The sequence below is a fragment of the Dunckerocampus dactyliophorus genome, chromosome 4 (assembly GCF_027744805.1).
Source record: "Dunckerocampus dactyliophorus isolate RoL2022-P2 chromosome 4, RoL_Ddac_1.1, whole genome shotgun sequence".
NCBI classification, from domain to species: Eukaryota; Metazoa; Chordata; class Actinopteri; order Syngnathiformes; family Syngnathidae; genus Dunckerocampus; species Dunckerocampus dactyliophorus.
Genome location: NC_072822.1, coordinates 26,955,523 through 26,976,980, shown reverse-complemented (window position 1 = coordinate 26,976,980; position 21,458 = coordinate 26,955,523). Strand labels below are relative to the sequence as shown.

Sequence of the window (21,458 nt, the reverse complement as noted above, 5' to 3'; positions counted from 1 at the left end):
CCTCCACTATACACTCCTTGGGGAGAGTGAAGGGGTGATAACGTCACTTAGGCCCAGAGATGATTTTATTTAGCTTCGTCATAGGTTTGCTGCCATGCCTGAAGAGTAGTCTGTAGGGTACAGAACCCTATTACGGTATTCATTTTTATAGTTTAACCAGAACCTTGAAATGGTTCAACGGAAATTGTTTCGAAGTAGCATCTTGTAGGGCTAAATGTGATTCATGAGCTGTGCACCAGAAGTCATGTTATTGTGCATTGCCACAAACATACAACCTTGAGGCCTCCTACAAAGCAGCACTCATTCAAAAGATTTTGCCCATGAAAATTTTAAATAGTGGCACAACATTAATAAAGGCATTCAGTCCTGCTTTCCTCAAGGTTCCCTTGATGTTTAATTGTACAGTGCATTCAAGGCCCAGCAAATTTGCAGAGTTTTGGTAAAAAAACATGTAATGGCCCTTTTTTCCACAGAAAACACATCTCATTCTCCATAGTTCGATATTAATTTATAAATACGTGATAATACAGGTTAAAATTTACAGCATACATGTACCATGTTTAGAAATCCTACAATTTTTAAATGTTTGTGTTTGCATTTTGAAATGTTTATTGTCCCACAAAATGACGCCAAACAATATTATTGTCAACATTTTTTGAGACCAAATAAAGCACTGTTATGATAATATGATATAATAATAATAATAATGTAATATTTCCTTTAATATGTCATCTTTCACGGTTGCAAAGCTGTAGATATTTTTTTTTTTATCTCCATTTGCAGCAGATGTTCAAAAATGTCATCATAAACTTAATCACTTAAAAATAAAACAACCAAGGCAAGACAGGAGCGATGAGAAAAACAAGAAAATAGAATAAGAATAAATAAATAAATAAATAAATAAATACGGAACTGATCACAATTTGTAGTGCAATAATACATAATGAGTTAAGAAGTTTTATTGCTCCCCCTCTGCATGGCGTGGGGGAGGAATGACCTGCTCAGTCTTTCAGTGGAGCAGGACAGTGATAGTAATCTGCCACTGAAACTACTCTTCTGTTGGGAGATGATGCTGTACACTGGATGATGCTGGTTGTCCATGATGGAAAGAAGCTTCCTCAGTGTTCCTTGCTCTGTCACAGATGTCAGGCTGTCCAGCTCAGTGCCGATGACAGAGCCTGCCTTCCTCACCATTTATTCCAGGCGTGTGGCGTCCTTCTTCTTGAATTTTTCCTCAAGAATTGAAGTTTGTGACATGTATTTTCTCACAGACAATTCATACTGTATAACATTTGCAGTAGTCCTTTTCAACTATATTAAAGAGCAGCATTCATTTTTGCAATGACGTTCTCTGAGCACACACAATTTTGCGCTCCGTTTGTATTTACTTTGCCTCCCAAACGTCTCAGTGAGTGTTGAAAGCTCTGCATCGCGATGTGTAGTTTTCTTTTCCGCAGATGGGAAAACTGGGTTGGGTGAATATGTTTGAAGTGGGCAAGTTCGTTTTGTTGCCTTTTATGTTACTGCCACTTTCAAATAAATTTGGCTTACTGGCTCATTCGTGTTGATGGACTCACCTTGCTCATTCACATTGCCACACGGGAGCTTTGCAAGCATCTTTTCCCCTCCTAATTTCTACTACGTTACTTTGCATTGCTCCTCATGAGGCTCCACTCTCCTTTTGCTGTGTGTATGCTAGCGCCCCCACCACTCACACACACACACACACACACACACACACACACACACGCACACACACAGCGACTGTATGACTGAAAGGAGGTGCCACTCTGTTGGCCATATGAAGAGGGTAGGTGCTGAACCAATGCACTTTTTTCTTTCCTGTTTGGAGGTAAGAGACGAAGAAAACAGACACGCATGTACACGGATATACAGGGTGTCCCAAAAAAATGTATACACTTGCTGCAACAGTCTGTCATTCTACGTATTAGAGAAGACTTTGAAGACAAGGAGTTTTATTTTCAGCAATATGGAGCACGTCCACACTACTATCGTGATGTTAAATCCTTCCTTGGTGAGATCTTGCCAAACAGGTGGATTGGACGGAGGAGTTTTGTTGAATACCCTGCGTGTTCACCAGACCTCACATGACTAGACTTTTTTTATGGGCATACCTAAATGTCAAAGTCTACGCTATGAGAGCTACAACAGTCGCTGAATTGAGACAGCCGCTGAACGTGAATGCACACAAATGCCAAGGAAATTGTGAAGTGATTGCTTCGCGTTGTCAAGTGTCTGGACCACAACGGACGTCAGTTTGAGAACAGTCTGTGACAAAACAATACAATGATGTTTGTAAATTCTTTTACACTTGGAAAAAGTAAAAAAAAAAAAAGATAAACACCTAGTTTACAATTATTTAAAGTGTGGAAACGCTCCAGCATACCCCCGCGATGGATGGGTGTATACGTTTTTTGGGACACCCTGTATATGGAGGTCGGCAAAATTATTGAGTTCATTTTCATTTACAGTGTGATTAAGTTATTTATTTATTAAAGTAATTATTTTTCTGAACAAGAAATCTCTTCACCTTTTAATCTTGAGGTCTCGTGACACCCCTGTTCATCAGTGTTGAGTAGCTATACATTTTATACTTTAATACTTTAAATGTGTAAGTTTGTGAGACAATTGTCGGGCTATTGTCGCGAGTGAACAATGGTAATTGAAGAGAAGACAGACAGACACACAGTGAGATAGAAAGATAATCTCCAAGAGGAATTCACATTTCCAGGATATCTGCAAAAATGTCATAACAAACCTAAACACTTAAAAATAAAACAAACAAAGCAAGATCTTGCATTCTTGCATCTGTTGAAGGACTCTGCCCTTTCCTGCACAGAGCATCCATTTGTTGGTGTGAATCACCTCCACGCGGTCACCTTTATTGAGAACAGGTTCTGGGTGTGTCTTGTTTCTCCTAAAGTCCGCCACCATTTGCCTGGTCTTGGTGGTGTTGAGGTGCAGGTAGTTTGCGTCACACCAGTTGATGAAATCCTGGATAATTTTTCTGTACTCATCCTCCTGTCAATTCCTGATACATCCCACGATGGCCGTGTCGTCCGCAAGCTTCTGTACATGGCAGAGCTCAGAGTTGCACTGAAAGTCGGACGTGTATACGGTAAACTGCAGCTGTTCCATGGTCTTCATCACATGCGACGTCACGGCTACCGGCCTGAAGTAATTCAGCTTACCAGGATGTGGTCTCTGTGGGACTGGAACGATGCAGGACGTCTTCCACAGCTCTGGAACCCTCCCCAACCCTAAGCTCACGTTGAAGATCCCAGCTCCCATGCGCAGGCCTTCAGTAGTTGAGGTGATGCTCCATCTGGTCCTGCTTCTGGGGCGCAGCCTCCTTAGCGGTGCACTGACTTGCTGTTATTTCAGGTTGTGTGAGGGGAGAGGGTGAGGATAGGTGTCTCTTTCCGTACTCATGATTTGTGTGGGGGCTGCTGTGTGTGGGATGGGCCGATCAAACCTGTTAAAAAAACAGGTGTAACTGATTTGCCCTTCTCACACCCCCTCAGTGTGGGCACCTCTCTTTGAACTACAGCCTGTGATGGTCTTCATTCCTTGCCACACCTCCTTCATGTCATTCTTCTGCATCCTGAGTTGTACTTCCCTTCTGTGCTGCTACTTTGCTGCCCTGAGCTGGACTCTGAGTTTCTTCTGTACCCGCTTAAGTGCTTGTTTGTCACCGTCTTTGAAGGTCTTCATCTTCAGATTCAGAAGGTCTTTGATGTTACTTGTTATCCAGGGCTTGTTGTTGGCGAAGCAACATCCAGTTCTTACTGGCACAACTACAGTCCAGCGATGTACGGTACGATGTTCTCCAAAGGATTGCCTCATCAGCCATGAGGCAAATGTTTGGAGGTTTTTTTAATAATTAATACAGATTGCTCATTAATAGGATAACAAGAAAAAGAAGACAATAATTCACTTCCATTAACAGTGTTTTTTTTCTTCAAATACTTCTTAGATGCATTTACTATTTTTTGTTTTTTGTATCTTTTATTTGTTGTAAAAGTCTCATCGCCTTTTGTTGAGCTTGGGTCTAATCTGCCACCTTGGCAGTCAATTAATTAATTCATTCATTCATTCATTCATTCAGCAGAGCAAAAAAATATGGGATGCGAAAACATTTCTGTGCCCCAGTGGGGGCATCACAGAAAGTAATTGAGAACCACTGGCCTAGTGGTTAGCATGCTGCTGGCCTCAGTCAGGAGATTGTGGTTCATATCTCTGTTGCAACATCTCTTATAATCAATTTCTGATGCCATCGGACAGCAAATGGTTTAAGAAGGGACAGGCAGCTCGGGATGAGAGAAAACAGCGATATAGGGCAATGGCAGTTACAATGGCACCTTTTGCGAGGGGGAGAGAGAAACAAACTAAAGACGAGAACATTCCAAGAACATTACATCAGCATGACTACTGTTAGTAATGCGCGGTTTTGCTTAATTTAGGAGGGAGGAAAGGGGAGAAAGAAAAGATGTAATCAACAATATAAATGCTAGAGATCGGGCAGTACGGCAGCTCCCCGCTTTTCGCTGGGATTACGGCCATGGACCAGTGAATGGCAAAAAACAAGGTTAATTTATCGAGGTTAATTGGTTCCAGACCCGACCATGATCATTTTCGCATTTCCGCTCCCTGCTTTGGCTTTTCACCAGTTCCTCCTGCTTGAAGTGACCAAATATTGGCACAAGGTCTTAGGCGCTAATTTAATTACTGTATAGTTATTTCGAGATCCTCCTCTGTTTGTTTACTTGTGTGTATTGTAATCAAAAGTTGCACTCTGATATTAGAAACAGTATTTTTTTATGCTTATTAAATCATTTTAAATGTAATTTACATCATTTTGAGTGCAGCTGTCAGATAAGAAGGAACCTTTTTGGATAGGAGTTAAAGACAGATGGTTTGTATGTAAAGTCAACCCCCGTCAAAAGAAGAAAGAAACTAATAAAAGAGCATTAAGTGTGTGTGTGTGTGCGTGTATGTGTGAGTGTTATAAGATATCAAAATATGTGTTTTATTTTGATGGTTTATTGCACAGTACTGCAAGTTTTAACTTTGCAAATAAATAAAATATGTAATGATTGCAGAATAATTTGGATTAAAACAGTAAATGCCGGAGGTGGGAGAAGGTCAGTGTTATGCAAGTCCCAAGAAAGTCTTAATTCTTTAATCTCAAGTCTCGAGTGAAGATGTGCAAATCCAAGTCAAATCTCAAATCAAGACAAGACAGGTCGAGTCAAGTCTGAAGTCATTGGCTTGAAATGTCTGAGTACTTACAAGTCATAAGTGCTGTTTAGTGTCTCCCAATGTAACAATTATTACATTTGACAAATACAATGAATGCATTTTGAATTGTTTTATTTAAAAAAAAAAACAGTGTGACAATACTTAGTCACAGAAAAAGAATGCTGACATAGCGTTCAGGATAGTCAGTTCACAGAAATGTGACATCTGACTGGATGTTAATAGATGCATTCAAAGACGCAGATTCTGTGGGAAAATGTGTTTTCTTTCTCGAAATTTCATAACGATCACGTTAGTTGAATACTTTGAATGGGGACACATTTTATTTTTTATAATACTGTCAAATTGATTCCAAGTCAACAAAATTGTCATTCGAGTCTGACGCGAGTCCAACTCGAGTCCACACATCTGGTAAATGGTGATGTTTCCTATTGTGATTCTACTGTATACACTATAGAGTAGAGTCAAGACAGGAAACATCTTTTTTTTGTCCTTGGGGTTTCCTGGTTCATGTTTAGAAATCTTCAAATTGGATCTATTCACGTAGACACAGCTGTGGGTTGGACTGCGCTGAGTTACAGTACATCTTGGGCACAGGGCCTAATGGGGTTAAGAGATAAAAGTTGCAGCTTCCTGTAGGGAATAAAAATAGGGTTTTATTAAATATTATATAGTTGGCATGCAGCATGGCTGTAGGCAGAATGACTAATTTGCACATTCATTTCAAACAAAGCCTCCATAGCTGAACTGCTCCAGTTACTCTGCAACATGCAATGAGCTAGAAACAATACCTGCAGAATGCCTTTGTCGACATGAGACTTACTGGTGAGTGGGTGCATCAGTAATGAGACTCTTTTGGAGGAAGTTGCTAATGTGCTATGGCTGATTTAATGCGTATTGTCTTCAGTTTAACTTTCAATTTAACCCTCTGGGCTCCATTCATGCAGTAGCTATTTTGTTCATTTGTTATTCAGCTGTTAAGAACTCCTTGTGTATGAAGCAAACATTAACCAAACACCTCCCTCACTTACGCTGCAACCAACAATAGCACATGTGTAACTGCACTACACGGACTATGCGAGTATCGAAATAAACACTTATACACCGATATACACTAATTTACACTAATAACACTTTTACACTAATTTCTAACGTGCAAGGCAGGTGAAGTGGGCAAATTTACCAATTTAGGGCAAATGAGATGGGTTTTCAACCAATAAACCGCCTAATTATAGAAATTTATATGCACAAAATGGTAGGTTTTCCCCCCCCAAAATTATGTTTTGATCAAAAATCCGCTAATTTGCAGAGTCCCGAATATGCAGGGATCAACTGTATTCACTGGGTCTTGTCCCTTATTTTAGCTTTCTTGCCAGGTGATTCAGCATTTTTGGGTGGATTTATCAAGAAACCTCTGAAGTTGAAAGGAAACGGATCAAGTGGTTTACTAATGAGCCCCATCAATAGTGTTCTGACAATAAACAAATAGGTATGACAGCTGACTCAGTGGCAGCGCTCGCCTTTCCGTCTGTCAGGCAACCACCTGTCAACACTCATTTCAACTCAAGGAGCGTGCTGCTGCGGCGCAGTGCTTACTGCCTCGCTCTCCCGCAATCCGTCAGTCATATTTTTTACTCTTAAGTAGAAGCTGAGGCTTTTTACATGCACCGTTATGGAAACAGTATTTATTTATTACGTTCTCCACAATCTCTCTTCCCACACATACTATCATTTGCCAAGCCTGTTTGGAAAATTATGAATTATTGTGTCTGACACTCTACTGACTGAGAAGTGCCAGCCAGAGTGGCTTTGTTTACAGCAGATAAAAATAAAAAATGATGAATGTTATTCTTTTGTCATGTAGAAAACCAAGAAAAATCATTTCAGTTCATTATTTATATGTTCAATTGAAAAATATATACAGTAATTTCTCACAACTTTGCACTTTGAATGTCACGGCTCCACTCTCACGGTTTAAAAAAAAAGTTAATCAATAAATCATGCTGTTTTAGGGTGGAATACAGCCTATTATTAGTAAAAAAAATGCATATTAAAGCAAATGTTATGTATTTTTGCTCTAATTAAGAATTTTGAATAATAAAAATGGCTAAACGTATTAAGATACAAATACAAGGCATTTTGAAGATACATTCAAAGACGTATTCTACAATGGGCTCACGAGGTGTGAGCACACAAGCACCAGACTTGATCAGCAGAACAACAGGCTTTTATTGCAGGTTTGAATGATTTCACAACAGAAACAATAATCCCTAACTGGGCTACTGTTGCGACCGTAACCCACGCCAAGCTAAAACTCAACTCTGAACCCGCAATGACACTTCCTGTATGCTCACCTCCCCCAGCACCAGAGTATATTTACGGCAAAACAAACGAGCACAAGTCTTATTTATTTCTTAAATGTATTATTTTATTTTATTTTGTCTACTAAATCGGGTAATATGAGTTTAAAATGACTATCCATACATCTGTTTTCGATGCCGCTTAACCTAATTAGCGGGGGTATGCTGGAGCCTACCCCAGCTGACTTCGGGCAAGAGGCAGGGTGTGGCTGCCAGCCAATCGCAGGGCACATATAAACTGTCAAATGACTACAGGAGCGTTATTTCGTGTCAAGATGACTCTAATGATGTTAAAAACCATATAAGTCGGAATTCATACAAAACATCATAATACGCAACACCATAAACCACTTGTAATTAGTAGGGGTGTCCCAATACAACTTTTTCACTTCCGATACGATGCCAATATTGCAGCCTTGATTATCGGCCAATACCGACGTTAATCCGACTTCAGCAGGAATCATACACACTTTTATTACTTATTTTATAGTGTTGAATGTTAGGGCTAATCAAGTGCTATTACACAAACCAAACAATAGTCAGTAAGAGTAGGAATGAGAAAACCAGCCCATTTATTTCTTATGCATCTTTACTCACCACCGATCATAGCTCCTGATTTTTTGCCGTCCTGTGGGAGTTTATCATGCTTTGCAAATGTTTCGAACAGCAGTGTTTGTGAAAATGCTCATGCCATTTTCTGTTATGCTGCTTCAAACGTGCGATGAGGTTGGTAGTATTAAACTTCCCCGGTTCTGTGCTACCACGGGAAACGTGTGCATGACAAGGTTTGCACTCAGCTGCGACGACTTTTTTGGACTTTAACGAAAAATACTGCCACACGGACGACATTACTCCTAATCCTTGCTAAACACGTTAGCACACGCTGTTGTTGTGTACATGTGGGCTCTATACAACCGCTTTTGGCTAATAATCGGATAATCTGATACTCCTATTTTTGCTGATATTGGAACAATATCAGATTGAGAAACCCCCTAGCAATAAGTAATATAATTCAGTCTTTGCCATTTATATCTAGCCTTATTGCAAAATGTTTCCCTGTTAGTTGTACCTTGAACACCAGCATGGATTTGTTCATGCAGGCCGTTTGATATTAATTGGGTATGAGTAGTAGTAAGAACAGGTATCTGTCATAAAACGATGAATCAGATTAAAAATGGGCATACATTGTACTGGATATGATCTGAAGGACTGCGACAGACTGTCGAATATTTTCAGCTCCGGATTTCATTTGTTTTTGTCTGATGGCATTTCTTTCTTTCCACTTGAGTGAATTTAACATAATCAGCATTGTGCCATATGATGCGTTGGCCTACACTTTTGCTATATTCTACCATATTCTCTCTTCTTTGAAGCCTTCTCCAGATTATTAAATAATTATATAACACATTAATTAATCATTCTTTTTGCTGTTTGAACATTGATCTTACAGTACCGGACCCTAAGAGACAGGGTTTGCGCTCATTTGTGCTGATGCTTTCAAAGGCATGTTCAGAATACTTTTGGACATGTAACCCTTATAGAGAACATATGCATCACTAATTTTATAAAAGCAGTGGATCCCTAACACACCGTCAGACATCAAATTACTGAGAAACAGTAATCCCTCGCCACTTTGTGCTTCCAATTTTGTGGTTTCACTCTATCACGGATTTTCAAAAATATATTAATTAATAAATTGTGCTGTTTCGTGGTTGAATACGGCCTATATTTATTTTTTAAAAATGCACATTGAGCATATTTACTCGAATTTTAATTAAATTACATTCTATTCAAATTTCAAACATAAAATGGCTAAATTACGTAAAATACAAATATAAGCCATTCAGAAGACACATTCAAAGACTTTGTGATGATATGTAGTATTCTACACTGGTCACTAGGTGTCAGTAATGTTACTGTAATGTGCAGTGAGACAAGCACCAGACTTGATTGCCACAACAACAGGCAGGTTTGAATGATCTCACAACACGCACAATGTTGCAGACCCATGCCATGCTAAAACTCAACTCTGAACTTCACTTCCTGTCCACCCCCCACTCAGCTCCCCTTGCACCAGAACACTTTTATAGCATCACACATGAGCACAAGTCTTATTTATGTCATAAATGGGTTATTTTCTTATTTTATTTTCTATATTGGATATTTTCTATAATAGGAGTTTAAAGGTGACTATAGAGGTGTTATTTCATGTCGAGAGAGCTCTAGTAATGTTAAACCTCATATTTAGAAGGTTGTAAACAGTTTCTCTATGCGCTAATGATGAAAATAATTTGATGTATGAGTAAGGAAAACTACTTCAAAGGTTCAAATTCAAAGGTCTTCAAATTGTATTAAAAAAATAAGAGCATATGAATATATTTGGTTAGAGCGCTGGACTCGAGCATCAGCAGGGAAGACTGATGGAGTACACAGTACAATGAGAGTACACAGAGTCTATATAGCAGTTGCCACACCCCTTTATAAAGTGAAAGTGGGTGCCTGGAAAGTGAACGCTAAAATTGTGTGAACATGAGAGTTCAGCTACTGAAAGTGAGATTAGTGTGAGATTGTGTCTCCCAGTAATTTTCCATGAGTCATATCTTATCATTGCACAACTCTGATTGTGCTATGTGAGTGTGTGTTTATGTGTGTGTCCTGAAGTCCCCTATGAGAAGTTTTTAGACTGACAGTGCACTGAGCTATTGTATAATATCTACCACTAGTATCTTCCTGAGGTTATTTTTTAAAACGTCTTAGATTGTTTGATTCTCTTAAGGAACAAGGCAACCTATTCCATTGAGTAGCAGCGCTATACAACATTGTCTTCTGTGTTGAACATTTTCTTGTCACGGGGACAACTATGCCACTGTTCGTGGTTGTGTCTGTGATAAGCATGAATAATTTCAGAATGATGATTTCAGAACTGGTAGAAATAGCACAAAAACCCCAAGAACATTCGTTAATAATCTATTTGCCATTTGGAACCATGAGAGAGCTTGATGCAGTCTGTCAATGCTCGTCCATGGTGGTGCAGTGCCAGTCTCGCAGCTTTGTTCTGCATGAGCTGAAGCTTATAATTGTCTTTCTTTGAGCACACGACCAGACAACAGAGCAATAAACCAGTTGAGATAACACTATTGATTGTAGAACTGAAAAATCTGTCATAAAATAGGCACATCATGGAATGATCAAAACAGCCCTACTCAGTTTGGTCACTATCTTGTTAATACGACTGGACAGGTCACACCCTGTGTAATGAACACGTAATGTGATGAAGACGCTCGCGGTAATGACACTCTTCTTCTGCGACGGAGCGTCGCGGCCAACTTGTGTTCCACAGCGGAATAAGATGCGAGCGTCTTCATCACAAACACATGAATGCACAGGCGACAGTGCGGGATATGACGAGAGACACATACAAGGCCGAGCGTTGTGTGAGGTCTGATTTTTTTGAGGAGGCATTTGTCATGCAAACGTATTACTCTTTTCAACGCGTTTTGAGAAGCCCAAGTATTTATTTAAATGGCCCCAGCAACTAAGCAGAACTATGTTCCTCGTCACGGATCTCCGACCAGAACTGGACTCACGGGACCAATTGGGGGGGTAAGTCACAGTTGGTGTAGTACACTGCTGATGGGGATGTCATACAACTCCAAAAATACAACTGTCAAAAAACCAGAAGTATCCCTTTAACACAAAACACATTTTTTTATAGTTCTACAATTATAGTTTAACACGTCTTTAATGACAAATGAAAGGAATTCATGAACATTTGATGTCACTTTAACGGCATTGAAAATGTGATTGTGTGACATTTGTGTTTTGTTATGAGTTATTTCTTGAATTTAATGGTGTAGTAGTCTCACCTTCTTTAGCAAAAATTTATTTAACTCCACTGTGGGTTGTTTTGCTGACGTGATCAAAAGAAAAGCAGAGACACGTAGTGTAACTGTGTTCGTTAGCAAAGAACTACAGAGTCAACTGCTGATGACATCATAGACTGGCAACAGAGATGACTTCTGATTCCTGTTTCCATGTATTAGCAAGCTAGTAGACTACTAACAGGGACGTCTTGTAATAGAAATACATTAAGTACACTGTTGCAATGTATTAATAACATGACAATAACATGACATGTGCTATATTGTACGCTAACTGGAAAACGTACACAAACCAAGGCAGAATTTTTTGTTAATGAAAAAACACGCTAACCGGTGCGTATGCAAAGTTCCACTCTAACTGCAATATGCAATGTAAATTATAGAAAAACTCTCATACGCATTTTAAACATTTTTTGTCAACACATCCCGACCAACAACAAACTAAAATAAAATGTTCTCCTACTATCTGCAAGTAAAACAGGTTTGAATTAAAACATAATACAATTAAATAATACTGGTAACGACCCAACTGGAACACTAAGTGTAAAGTATGAGAGTAAATACAATTATTGAAATTACAAACTGAGCCCATTCAACATGTCTACTGTTGCTTAATATGGTGCTGCAGGTAAGCTAGCACCTGCGCGTGACTGAGTGATTCTTTCTGAGGTGTGATTAGATTTTAACTGGGGTATTCCAAGTCTTACAAATTTACAAAGTTACAAATACGCTAAAACAAGAAAATAATTTTTTTTAAAAAGCAAAAATTGAAAAAAAGTAGTAATTTTGCAAGAATAAAGATTAAACATTATGAGAGTAAAGTCATAATATTAAGAGAAAAAATAGCATAAAGTTGAAATATTATAGGAAAAAAGTTGTAATATGAGAAATAAAGAAAAAAAATAAGTTGTAATTTCTGGAAAATTGGGTTGGGAAAAAGTTATAATACGATAATAAAGTCAAACTATTATGGGAATAAAGTGATAATATTACAAGAAGAAATATGTTTGCAAAAACAAAAAAGAAGCAAAAAAGTGTAATGTAAGCATACAAGTTCATACTAATAATTAGGGATGCTCCGATCAGGGTTCTATGCTGCCGATTCCGATACTGATCAAAGTTCAAAGTTCTCTGACTGCCAAGGGCCCCAAAAAATAGGTTATTATTAAAATATAAAAAGTGGGGGGGGGGCCCAATGAGACGCCTTCTTAAGGATGTGAGAGTACATGGTTTGATGGTGTTCTAGCAGGACTCCCAGTAGCACGCAGGGGGCTCGAAGTGAGAGAGTGGTCTTCAGACCCGGTGTCTTCCACTGCTGAGAGAGGCTGTGGACTAGTCTAGTGGAGTGACTTCAATTATTTTCGAATGATTTGCTTTAGACTGCTGACTTTCAAGCACATACGGGCAAGTGTTGTTCAGCGTTTTGGCAACATCAGCTCCTGTTTGACTGATCATCACATTGTGAGCATAGAAAAATCAGTGTTTGTTCTTCAAATGCCGTATTAAGTTAAAGCGTTTTAACGTGCTAACCTTGCGAGATACGTGGCATGTTTTGCAGGGTGCACAATTTATATTACTGTCACAAACGGCAGGTAAGTTACACACGGCAGACATGTTTGTTTTGGGTTTGGCACGCCTGCGCAGTGTGAAGGAAAGTGGACGGGGGACGCTCACTACTACTTTCAATGCCGATCACTTGGGAGTCAGACAAAAAAGAGTTTGAGCAAAAAATTTATTGCAAACAAGCATTAAAGTGAAATAGGCTGTTTATCAGCTGATCAAAAGTTTAAGACCGCAGCCTTGAAAAGCCAAAGTTGTGAATTCAGGTCAGGGAACAGGTATTCATGTATTCACACAGTCATGATGTCTTGACAGCAAAGGTAAAAAAGCTTTCTCTTTTTGAACGTGGTCGGCTCGTTGATCTCTTGCAGCGCGCCATTGCCGCTGCAGTTGGACACAGTAAAATAGTCACTTGAAACTTCCTATAAGAGCCTGAGTGTTATGGGAAAAAAGTCACGTGGGAGACCTAAAAAAATTTCACCGACCCTGAGCCGGGGGGTCCGTCACAGGAAGACACAGAACAACCCTCCGCCTAAATGAAGGTTTTTACTGGTGGCGAGTGCAGTCCACCCAACCCCTAACCCTAACCATCAAACAGCATCTGTGAGAGAAAGCTCTTAAGGTTTTAAGAAGGATCATCCTGCATGACCTGCTGATTTAAATCCAATTGAGAACATTGGACATCAAAAATGGACATCACTTCTAGCCCTCTCTGCAGCAACAGTCCCACTCGCCTCCTGGAAACACTGGCATCAAGCATGCCCAAACCCATTTTTGAGGTGATTAACAAGAATGGCACAGCTACTCATTACTGGGTCCCATTTTTGGAACATTTTATTTGTATTTTAGAGGGTTTCAGTTTTTTTTGAGGTGTGGTCTTAAGTTTTTGATCAGCTGATGAACAGCCGTTGTTTGCAATAAATTGCATACTCAAAAAAAATGTATGTTTCACATCCATTCCTTCCTTTTGCATTTTGAAGCTCTACTTAGTACCGCTTTACGATCCAACAGTGCAAAATGTAAATTCTTGCAATTTTTTAATTGGTCTTAATATTTTGTTCAGGAGTGTATCAACTGATGTTATCGGCCATGCCTAGATATGTCAATAAAAGGTGACACAAGTAGGTCTGATCTGAAACATCTCAACAAAACACTCTCTGTGTTTTCAGGGCTGATGGTACGAGAGGTGATGATCAACGTGTCCCGTCAGCAGGTAGAAGATTTCCATGGCCCAGAGGACTACTGGTGCCTTTGTGTGGCTTGGAGTCATCTGGGTACATCCAAGAGTCGCAAGGCTACTGTTCGCATCGCATGTGAGTAGCTCAATTATTAAACATCTGTATTTACAAATAAGTTTGCTGTGAAAGGTGAGTTAATTCCATTTTCACAGCGCCGATTCACCGCTTCAGTTATCTTACGGCACCTTACATCTGAAACAGGTACAGAATGTCAAGAAAACAAGAAAAATGCCCATCTGCGAAGAATAATTAAATCAGATTTAATGGCATTGTTGTTGTCTCCTTATCTGGAAGAAGGAACACCTACTAGAGAGAGAAAATGGTTAGAGAGTAGAGGTTAGTAACATACGGTATGGATGGGAATGAGCAATGTCAAGAATGCTCATAATAGCTGTATAGTTAGTTGCAAATGATATGCATTGTCAACAGGACTATCTCTTATTGTTATTACCTATTACTAAAGATAATAGGGTAGGTAGGGTAGCCACAGTGTTGTCTGCAGCTCTGGAAAGTTAATCTAAAATGTAAATGTCAATGTAAATTTGTAAATATTTTGTAAATGGCTAATTTCTACAATCGGGTGCCATTTTCTCCCCCATGACATAACATGCTGTATTTTGTTTAAAAAAAACATTCCAATCACATTTCAAATTATAAGTCCACTTCTACCATGAAGTATACCAATATGAAAAAAAGCGGAATTAATTAAGAATAATTAATCTTACATTTTTGCAAACAGGCCAAACTGGCATGTCACCAGTCATGTTCGCTGGACTACAGTTACAATTATCCATCCATCCATTTTCTATACCGCTTCTTCCTCATTTAGGGTCGCGGGGGCATGCTGGAGCCTATCCCAGCTGACTTCGGGCGACAGGCGGGGTACTGGTCGCCAGCCAATCACAGGGCACATATGGACAAACAACCATTCACACTCACATTCATACCTATGGACAATTTAGAGTCGCCAATTAACCTCACCTGCATGTTTTTGGAATGTGGGAGGAAGCCGGAGTACCCGGAGAAAACCCACACACGCACGGGGAGAACATGCAAACTCCACACAGAAATGCCCAAGGGAGAATCGAACCCAGGTCTTCCCGATCTCCAGGCTGTTACTGTGTTGGCCAACGTGCTAACCACTAGACCACCGTGCGGCCAGTTACAGATATAAGTAATACAAATGAAAATAAAATCTATATTTTGTTATATAATGCTATTTCTCTACTTTCTGAACAATTATTATTAGTTATTTATATTAATACGTTTTTAATGCTTTAAAACTAAAAAAATAAATGTGTACTTGTCTTGACTGTCCCCCATTACTCTGATGACCAATTACCATTCTTTTAGTCACATGGTTTTAAGGCATTAACTCATTATATTAGGAGAGAAGTGTTGTATAAGAAGCAGCGTAGGTGCTTTTTCAACCTTTTCCCTCGTCACACTAGAGGCGGAATGAGCAACAATGCCGTCAGAATGAAAATTCCTGATTTATTCCTGGATATTCAAAGTGCATTCTAAAAATTCTCACTGCATTCTAAGTGCATTCCAAATATTAGGGCCCATTCTTGTGGCCGGCTCAAATGTTTTGAGCATGCTCCAAACTTTCAAGGCGGATACAAAGTGGAAAAATATCGACTGGCATTAGAAAGGTATTGTAACTGCACTCTGACGGTATTCCAGCAGCATTCCAAACATTCTGATCACATTCGGAAAAAAAATGCAGTTAGATGCTGCTGAAACGTCACTATGAAGCCACTTCATACCACCAAGACAAAAACAGTGCTGAAAAGAGGTGGTGAAACCCAAGAAGCCCGCTGAAGCATCACTCACCATTGACGCATCGCCAATTCACATTATGTCTTGCTGCCAAGGAAAAAAGGAGCCAAGTTAACTCCACTAGCAGCTGATGGCATGGACAGTGCAGAGGTGCTGAAACCCAAGATGACCACTAAAACATCATTCACCTTTGATGCATTGCCAATTCACATTACGTCATGCCGCCAAGGAAAAAAGGTGCCAAGGTGAGGAACCCCACCACTTGCCCCTGGCGTGGACAGGGCAGAGGTGCAGACATCTTAGTATGAACAAAAGACAAGAGTTTATTGATACTCAAGAGTACTGTACATAAATGGGGGTGGGGAGAATCTGTGGAGGACAGTGTAGGGACGGGTGGGCAGCCAACGAAGCAGCAGGGTCAGGCAGGAAAGAAGGTGAATCACATACTATAGTTGTTCACATGTGACCATGTGATGCTCCTTAATGTAACGTGTTAACCATACTGTGCTTTTCTTTGTTTTATACATTTGTTTCATGTGACAGTAACATTAGATTATAGTCTGCAACCTGTCCCCAGTAAGAGGATGGGTTTAGGAACCACTGCTCTAAACCACCTTGTCAACACATTGTCTGGCGCAGGGCAGTGATGGGTTTTCAAGGTCATGGCATGCAGAGGCAGGGCCGGTGTGGCCTTTTAGAGCTGGACTGGATGGAAGCCAAGATGACCGTAACACTTGACACCTGACAGTTGCCTCTTATCTCCCCACACAGACCTGAGAAAAAACTTTGAGCAGGACCCCCAGGGGAAGGAAGTGCCAATCAATGGGATGATCGTTCTGCATTGTCGCCCTCCGGAGGGAGTGCCTGTGGCGGAGGTATGACAGACACTCCTCTTTCCTTCTCTCATGAAAGACGAGAAGCAAATAGTCCCTCAGAAGTGTTGCGTTATTCCTCAAGATGAAACTCTAAAGCCCAGACAGTCAATAATAGTGTCTTTCCTGCTTCTCGTGACCTTTAAGTGATTGATACTCGGGTTTGATACCAGCGACAAGTGCACCAGCACTAGATGGTAAATAAAAGTGTTTTCTCCAAAGAGCCAGAAAAAGATAGAGGGATATCATTAATGTAAACTGTCGATGACAGTTCGGAGAGCTTTGTGAGATTCCATTGTTACACATATCTGAAAGTCGGTCTGACACCAAATGATATGGTAAGTGGGAAATTGATCTTTGAAGATCAAGATTCAGATATTTGTGCTGCATCGATCCATATGATATGTCGTATTGATAAATCTCATCATTTTTTAAGTATTCAGGAAGACTCGTGAGGTTTGTAAGGTCACTGTGTAGGATTGTCTTTCTTTTCTCACGCATCAGAAGAAAATGGGAGTGTTTTGTTGTTGTTTTTTTTACACAGTGGCGCATGATTTTATTCAGGGGCCCACTCCTAATTGTTGTGATCTTCAAAGACAAATCTAAGAATTTCATAGGCTAATTTTGGGCTTAAATCAAGATATTATATTTTATCTTTTCATGCTTATCATGCCATCCTCCCTCTTGTGAACTCTCTGATTTCACGGGATTGGTGCCATTTGCGTCCCCAGGAAACACAATGTGTAAATGCTAGGGGTTTCACAAGATCTTGTGTTAAATGTGATTAAAAAGTGACATGTTGTGTCTCATGTAGAGAGCACCTGTCTTGTGGGAAAACGGCAGCCAGAAGTCTATTGGACTGTGAGCAGTGGCATCGCTACTGTCAATGATAATACAATAATAAGGAAGCGGAAGTGCGCAAGGCAGGATTGGAAGCGCACATTTACGCTTTACGCACACTATAAACCTTGCAATCATACCGACATTTCCAGAGTCTCTCATTCGCAATGTGTGACTGTTTTTTTTCAACAGCTGCCGCTGTGTTAATGTCTAAGCAGAAGCTGTAGCAATTCTACATTTGATTAAAGTTACTTAACATTTTTAAGGTCAGAACACGATCGCTGCATATAACGTCTATCAAAACATGTGATAGTAGTCTAATTTGGACTTGCTTCCTGCCCCGCACACTAAGCATCATGGGAACGGTAGTTCTTGTAGCGTGAACAAAGCTAATCTACTGCAATCTGCAATCCATTTTATATGTGTCTTTACATAACTATACAACATAAATGATTTGTGGTAGCAGCTACAACCGCCGTCATTACTTTAACTTCGTCTCGTGACACCACTAATAAATGCGTATAAAATTGACTTAATTTTTTTTTATTAACTCATTCAGTACCAAAGATGTAGTTATACGTTTTTATAATCCCGAACGCCCGATCCCAACAACGTATTTATACGTCTTTAACGTTTTTTTGCACGACAGCCTAAAAGAGGTGATGACACAATTCCCCACTAATGCACTTTTCTTCAGACTAATTTTAAGTCGGCCACTAGGTGGCAGAAATGCATTTGATAAGAGCTCAGCAGAGATCATGTGGACGAAAGAATCACACATGACAGGAAGGAGGAAGTGCAAGAGCGCAGAGGAGTGTAGCCTGCAGAAGGTTAAGCATTGTAGGTACATTTTAACGCACGCGCACACACAGACACACACATAGTTCAGTTCCAAATGTGAAAATAGTACATAGTTCCTGGTGTTATATTTGTAAAAAAAAATGAAAGTGAAAGTTATGCTTGAAATGTATCTTTTCACAAAAAGCTGGTTTTCTCCCTTTTCTAGTCGGGAAGTGAAACTTACCTATGTTCTACTGCTGATGACTAAAGAACAGAAAAAGGTAGAGACTAACTTTTTTCTGATGAAAGACGGGAGTCTAATATTGCTTTTGGTAGGTTCCATATTTATACAGTGGTGTGAAAAAGTGTTTGCCCCCTTCCTGAGTTCTTTTTTTTTTTGCATGTTTGTCACAGTTAAATGTTTCAGATCATCAAACAAATTTAAATATTAGTCAATGACAACACAACTGAACACAAAATACAGTTTTTAAATCAAACCCAAATGGCCCTGCGTGAAAAAGTGATAGCCTCCTAAACTTAATAATTGGTTGGGCCACCCTTGGCAGCAACAACTGCAACCAAGCGTTTGCAATAACTTGCAATGAGTCTCTTACAGCGCTGTGGAGGAATTTTGGCCCACTCATCTTTGCAGAATTGTTCACTGTGCTCACTGTGGAGGGTTGATGGTGACTTTTACCATTATGATCAAAGCCAATGGTAATTTCAAGACTGTCGCCGAATAAACAGGCAGCAGAGTGGGGCTTCCCTGACATCCAAACACGACAAAAACCCCAGACTTCATTTGTATTAGGACTCTGTTTTCTGGCAGTCAACCTGCAGCACTAATCTGACCTGACACTACCACAAGCATCACCATCTCAATATTTTATGGAACCAGTTGTGCTGACATGGAATGGGCTGAGAATATTGACGTCTACATTATTCACTCCCGTTTCTTGTGACTGGACTCGTGTGTTAGCAAAGGACTAGATGTGAGGTTGTGATTTGGTATGCCACTAAGACTCAACTAATTGTATCCACAAGGTGGATTCTGTATCACTGAGTTGGCATCACAACATTTCAATGTTTGATCATTGCTAATGTGCAGATCGCAGGTCCCAACTCGACCTAAAAGTGTGCCCTGCACACATCGATATTGTATCTAGTCATGTGGTCACCACTGGACCAGGCAAAAAAAAAAACAAATTAATGCTACAGAAGCTGAAATAAGTCAATATTTTTAAAGTACAGTGGAAACCTGGTTAGCGCCATTAAACTGTTCCTGAGGGTCAGACTTGAACCAAAATGTGCTCCAACTGAATACATTTTTCCCATAAGAAATAAAGTAAATCCAATTCATCCGTTCCAGAAAACCAAAAATGTTAACACAAAATACGTTTCCACAGCTTTACTATTATAGTTTTACATGCAGAAGACAATTCAAGCTAACAGGACGGTTTGTAGGGGTGAAGCGAGTCGTGTGTCAAAAACAGACATTTTTATGGCCGTTTGAATTACTTTGTCATTGGTTGCTGGTCCTGGAATGTAACCCCTGCAAACATTAGGGATCTACTGCATTGATTTCTCAGTACCTATTGTTTCTGATTGAGGTATTCCATGCTTCGGCATTCCTTTCAGAGAAAAAAAATCTAAAAATGTTTCCACTGAATTTTGATTAAAAAAAATATTAACCTATAGTAATCCCTCGCCGCTTTGCACTTTCAATTTTGTGGCTTCACTCTATCACGTTTTTTCTAAAATATATAAATACATTAATAAAGTATGTTTTCCTGTGGATGAATACAGCCTATTATTAGTCATGCATTTGTATATTTAAGCTAATTGCACGTGTTTTTTTTGCCTAAATTAAGCATTTTCAAGCATAAGAATGGCTAAATGAACTAAAATGCAAACATAAGGCATTCAGCAGACGCATTCAAAGACATTGTTATGACACGTACAGTAGTATTCTACAATAGTCACTTGGTATCAGTAATGTTGCTGTAGTGCTCCGTGAGTCCGTGATTGCAGGAATAACAGCATTTATGGTAGGTTTAAATGATTCTGCAACAGGCACAATAAAATAATAAAATAATAAAAACATGGGCTTTGTTTGCGGCCATAACCTACGCCAAGCTAAAACTCAACTCTGAACTCCCAATGTCACTTCCTGCGCGCCTCTCCCTGAGCTCCCCTAGCGAGGTAACATATTTACAGCAACACACACGAGCATCCATCCATCCATTTTCTATGTCATTTATCCTCACTAGGGTCGCGGGGGTATGCTGGAGCCTATCCCAGCTGACTTTGGGCGAGAGGCAGAGTACACCATGGACTGGTCGCCAGCCAATTGCAGCACACACATGCATGAGTCTTATTTATGTCTTACTTATTTTCTCTTATTATGGCTACTATATTTGGTAACACTGTACGAGTGTGTAGGTGACGATAGGGGTGTCATTTAATATCTAGACAGCTCTAATAATGTTAAAAACTATTGTCTGTAAAAGTTCGTAAACAGGTTTTCTATGTTGTAACTACTCAAAATTTTTGAACGAATAACGCATAAGGGATCCTACTTCGCGGAAATTCACTTATCATGGTCGGGTCTGGAACCAATTAACCAAGATAAACGAGGGATTGTGTACATTATATCCAATAAATGGAGCATGTAATTTTTCAGTGAAAAGTAAAAGTGATTTCTGAGTTTTTAATCCGAAACCATTGTTTCACTTTAATTCCAACAAGAACAGCATTGCATGTGAATGCCTGGGATCATTTAACTCTTCGGGAAAGGAGTACGCAAGACGCCTGACAAATGAGATTCCTTTGAGATTTATTTCCGAGAACAACCTTGAAACGAGC

The 21,458-nt window shown here is 39.7% G+C and overlaps 1 protein-coding gene across 4 annotated transcripts in view; it reads left to right on the top strand.

The window, feature by feature from the left end:
- The window catches only part of unc5db (unc-5 netrin receptor Db), a 258,492-nt gene that overhangs the window by 134,800 nt on the left and 102,234 nt on the right, over positions 1–21,458 (top strand). For all 4 annotated transcript variants that reach the window (XR_008569990.1, XM_054772926.1, XM_054772927.1 and 1 more), the window contains exons 3-4: positions 14,251–14,394; positions 16,873–16,976. Coding sequence is in view for 3 of the 4 variants with exons in the window: in XM_054772926.1 (XP_054628901.1) it covers positions 14,251–14,394; positions 16,873–16,976 (248 nt within the window). In the remaining variant the exon portion in view is untranslated. The remainder of the gene's footprint in view (positions 1–14,250; positions 14,395–16,872; positions 16,977–21,458) is intronic.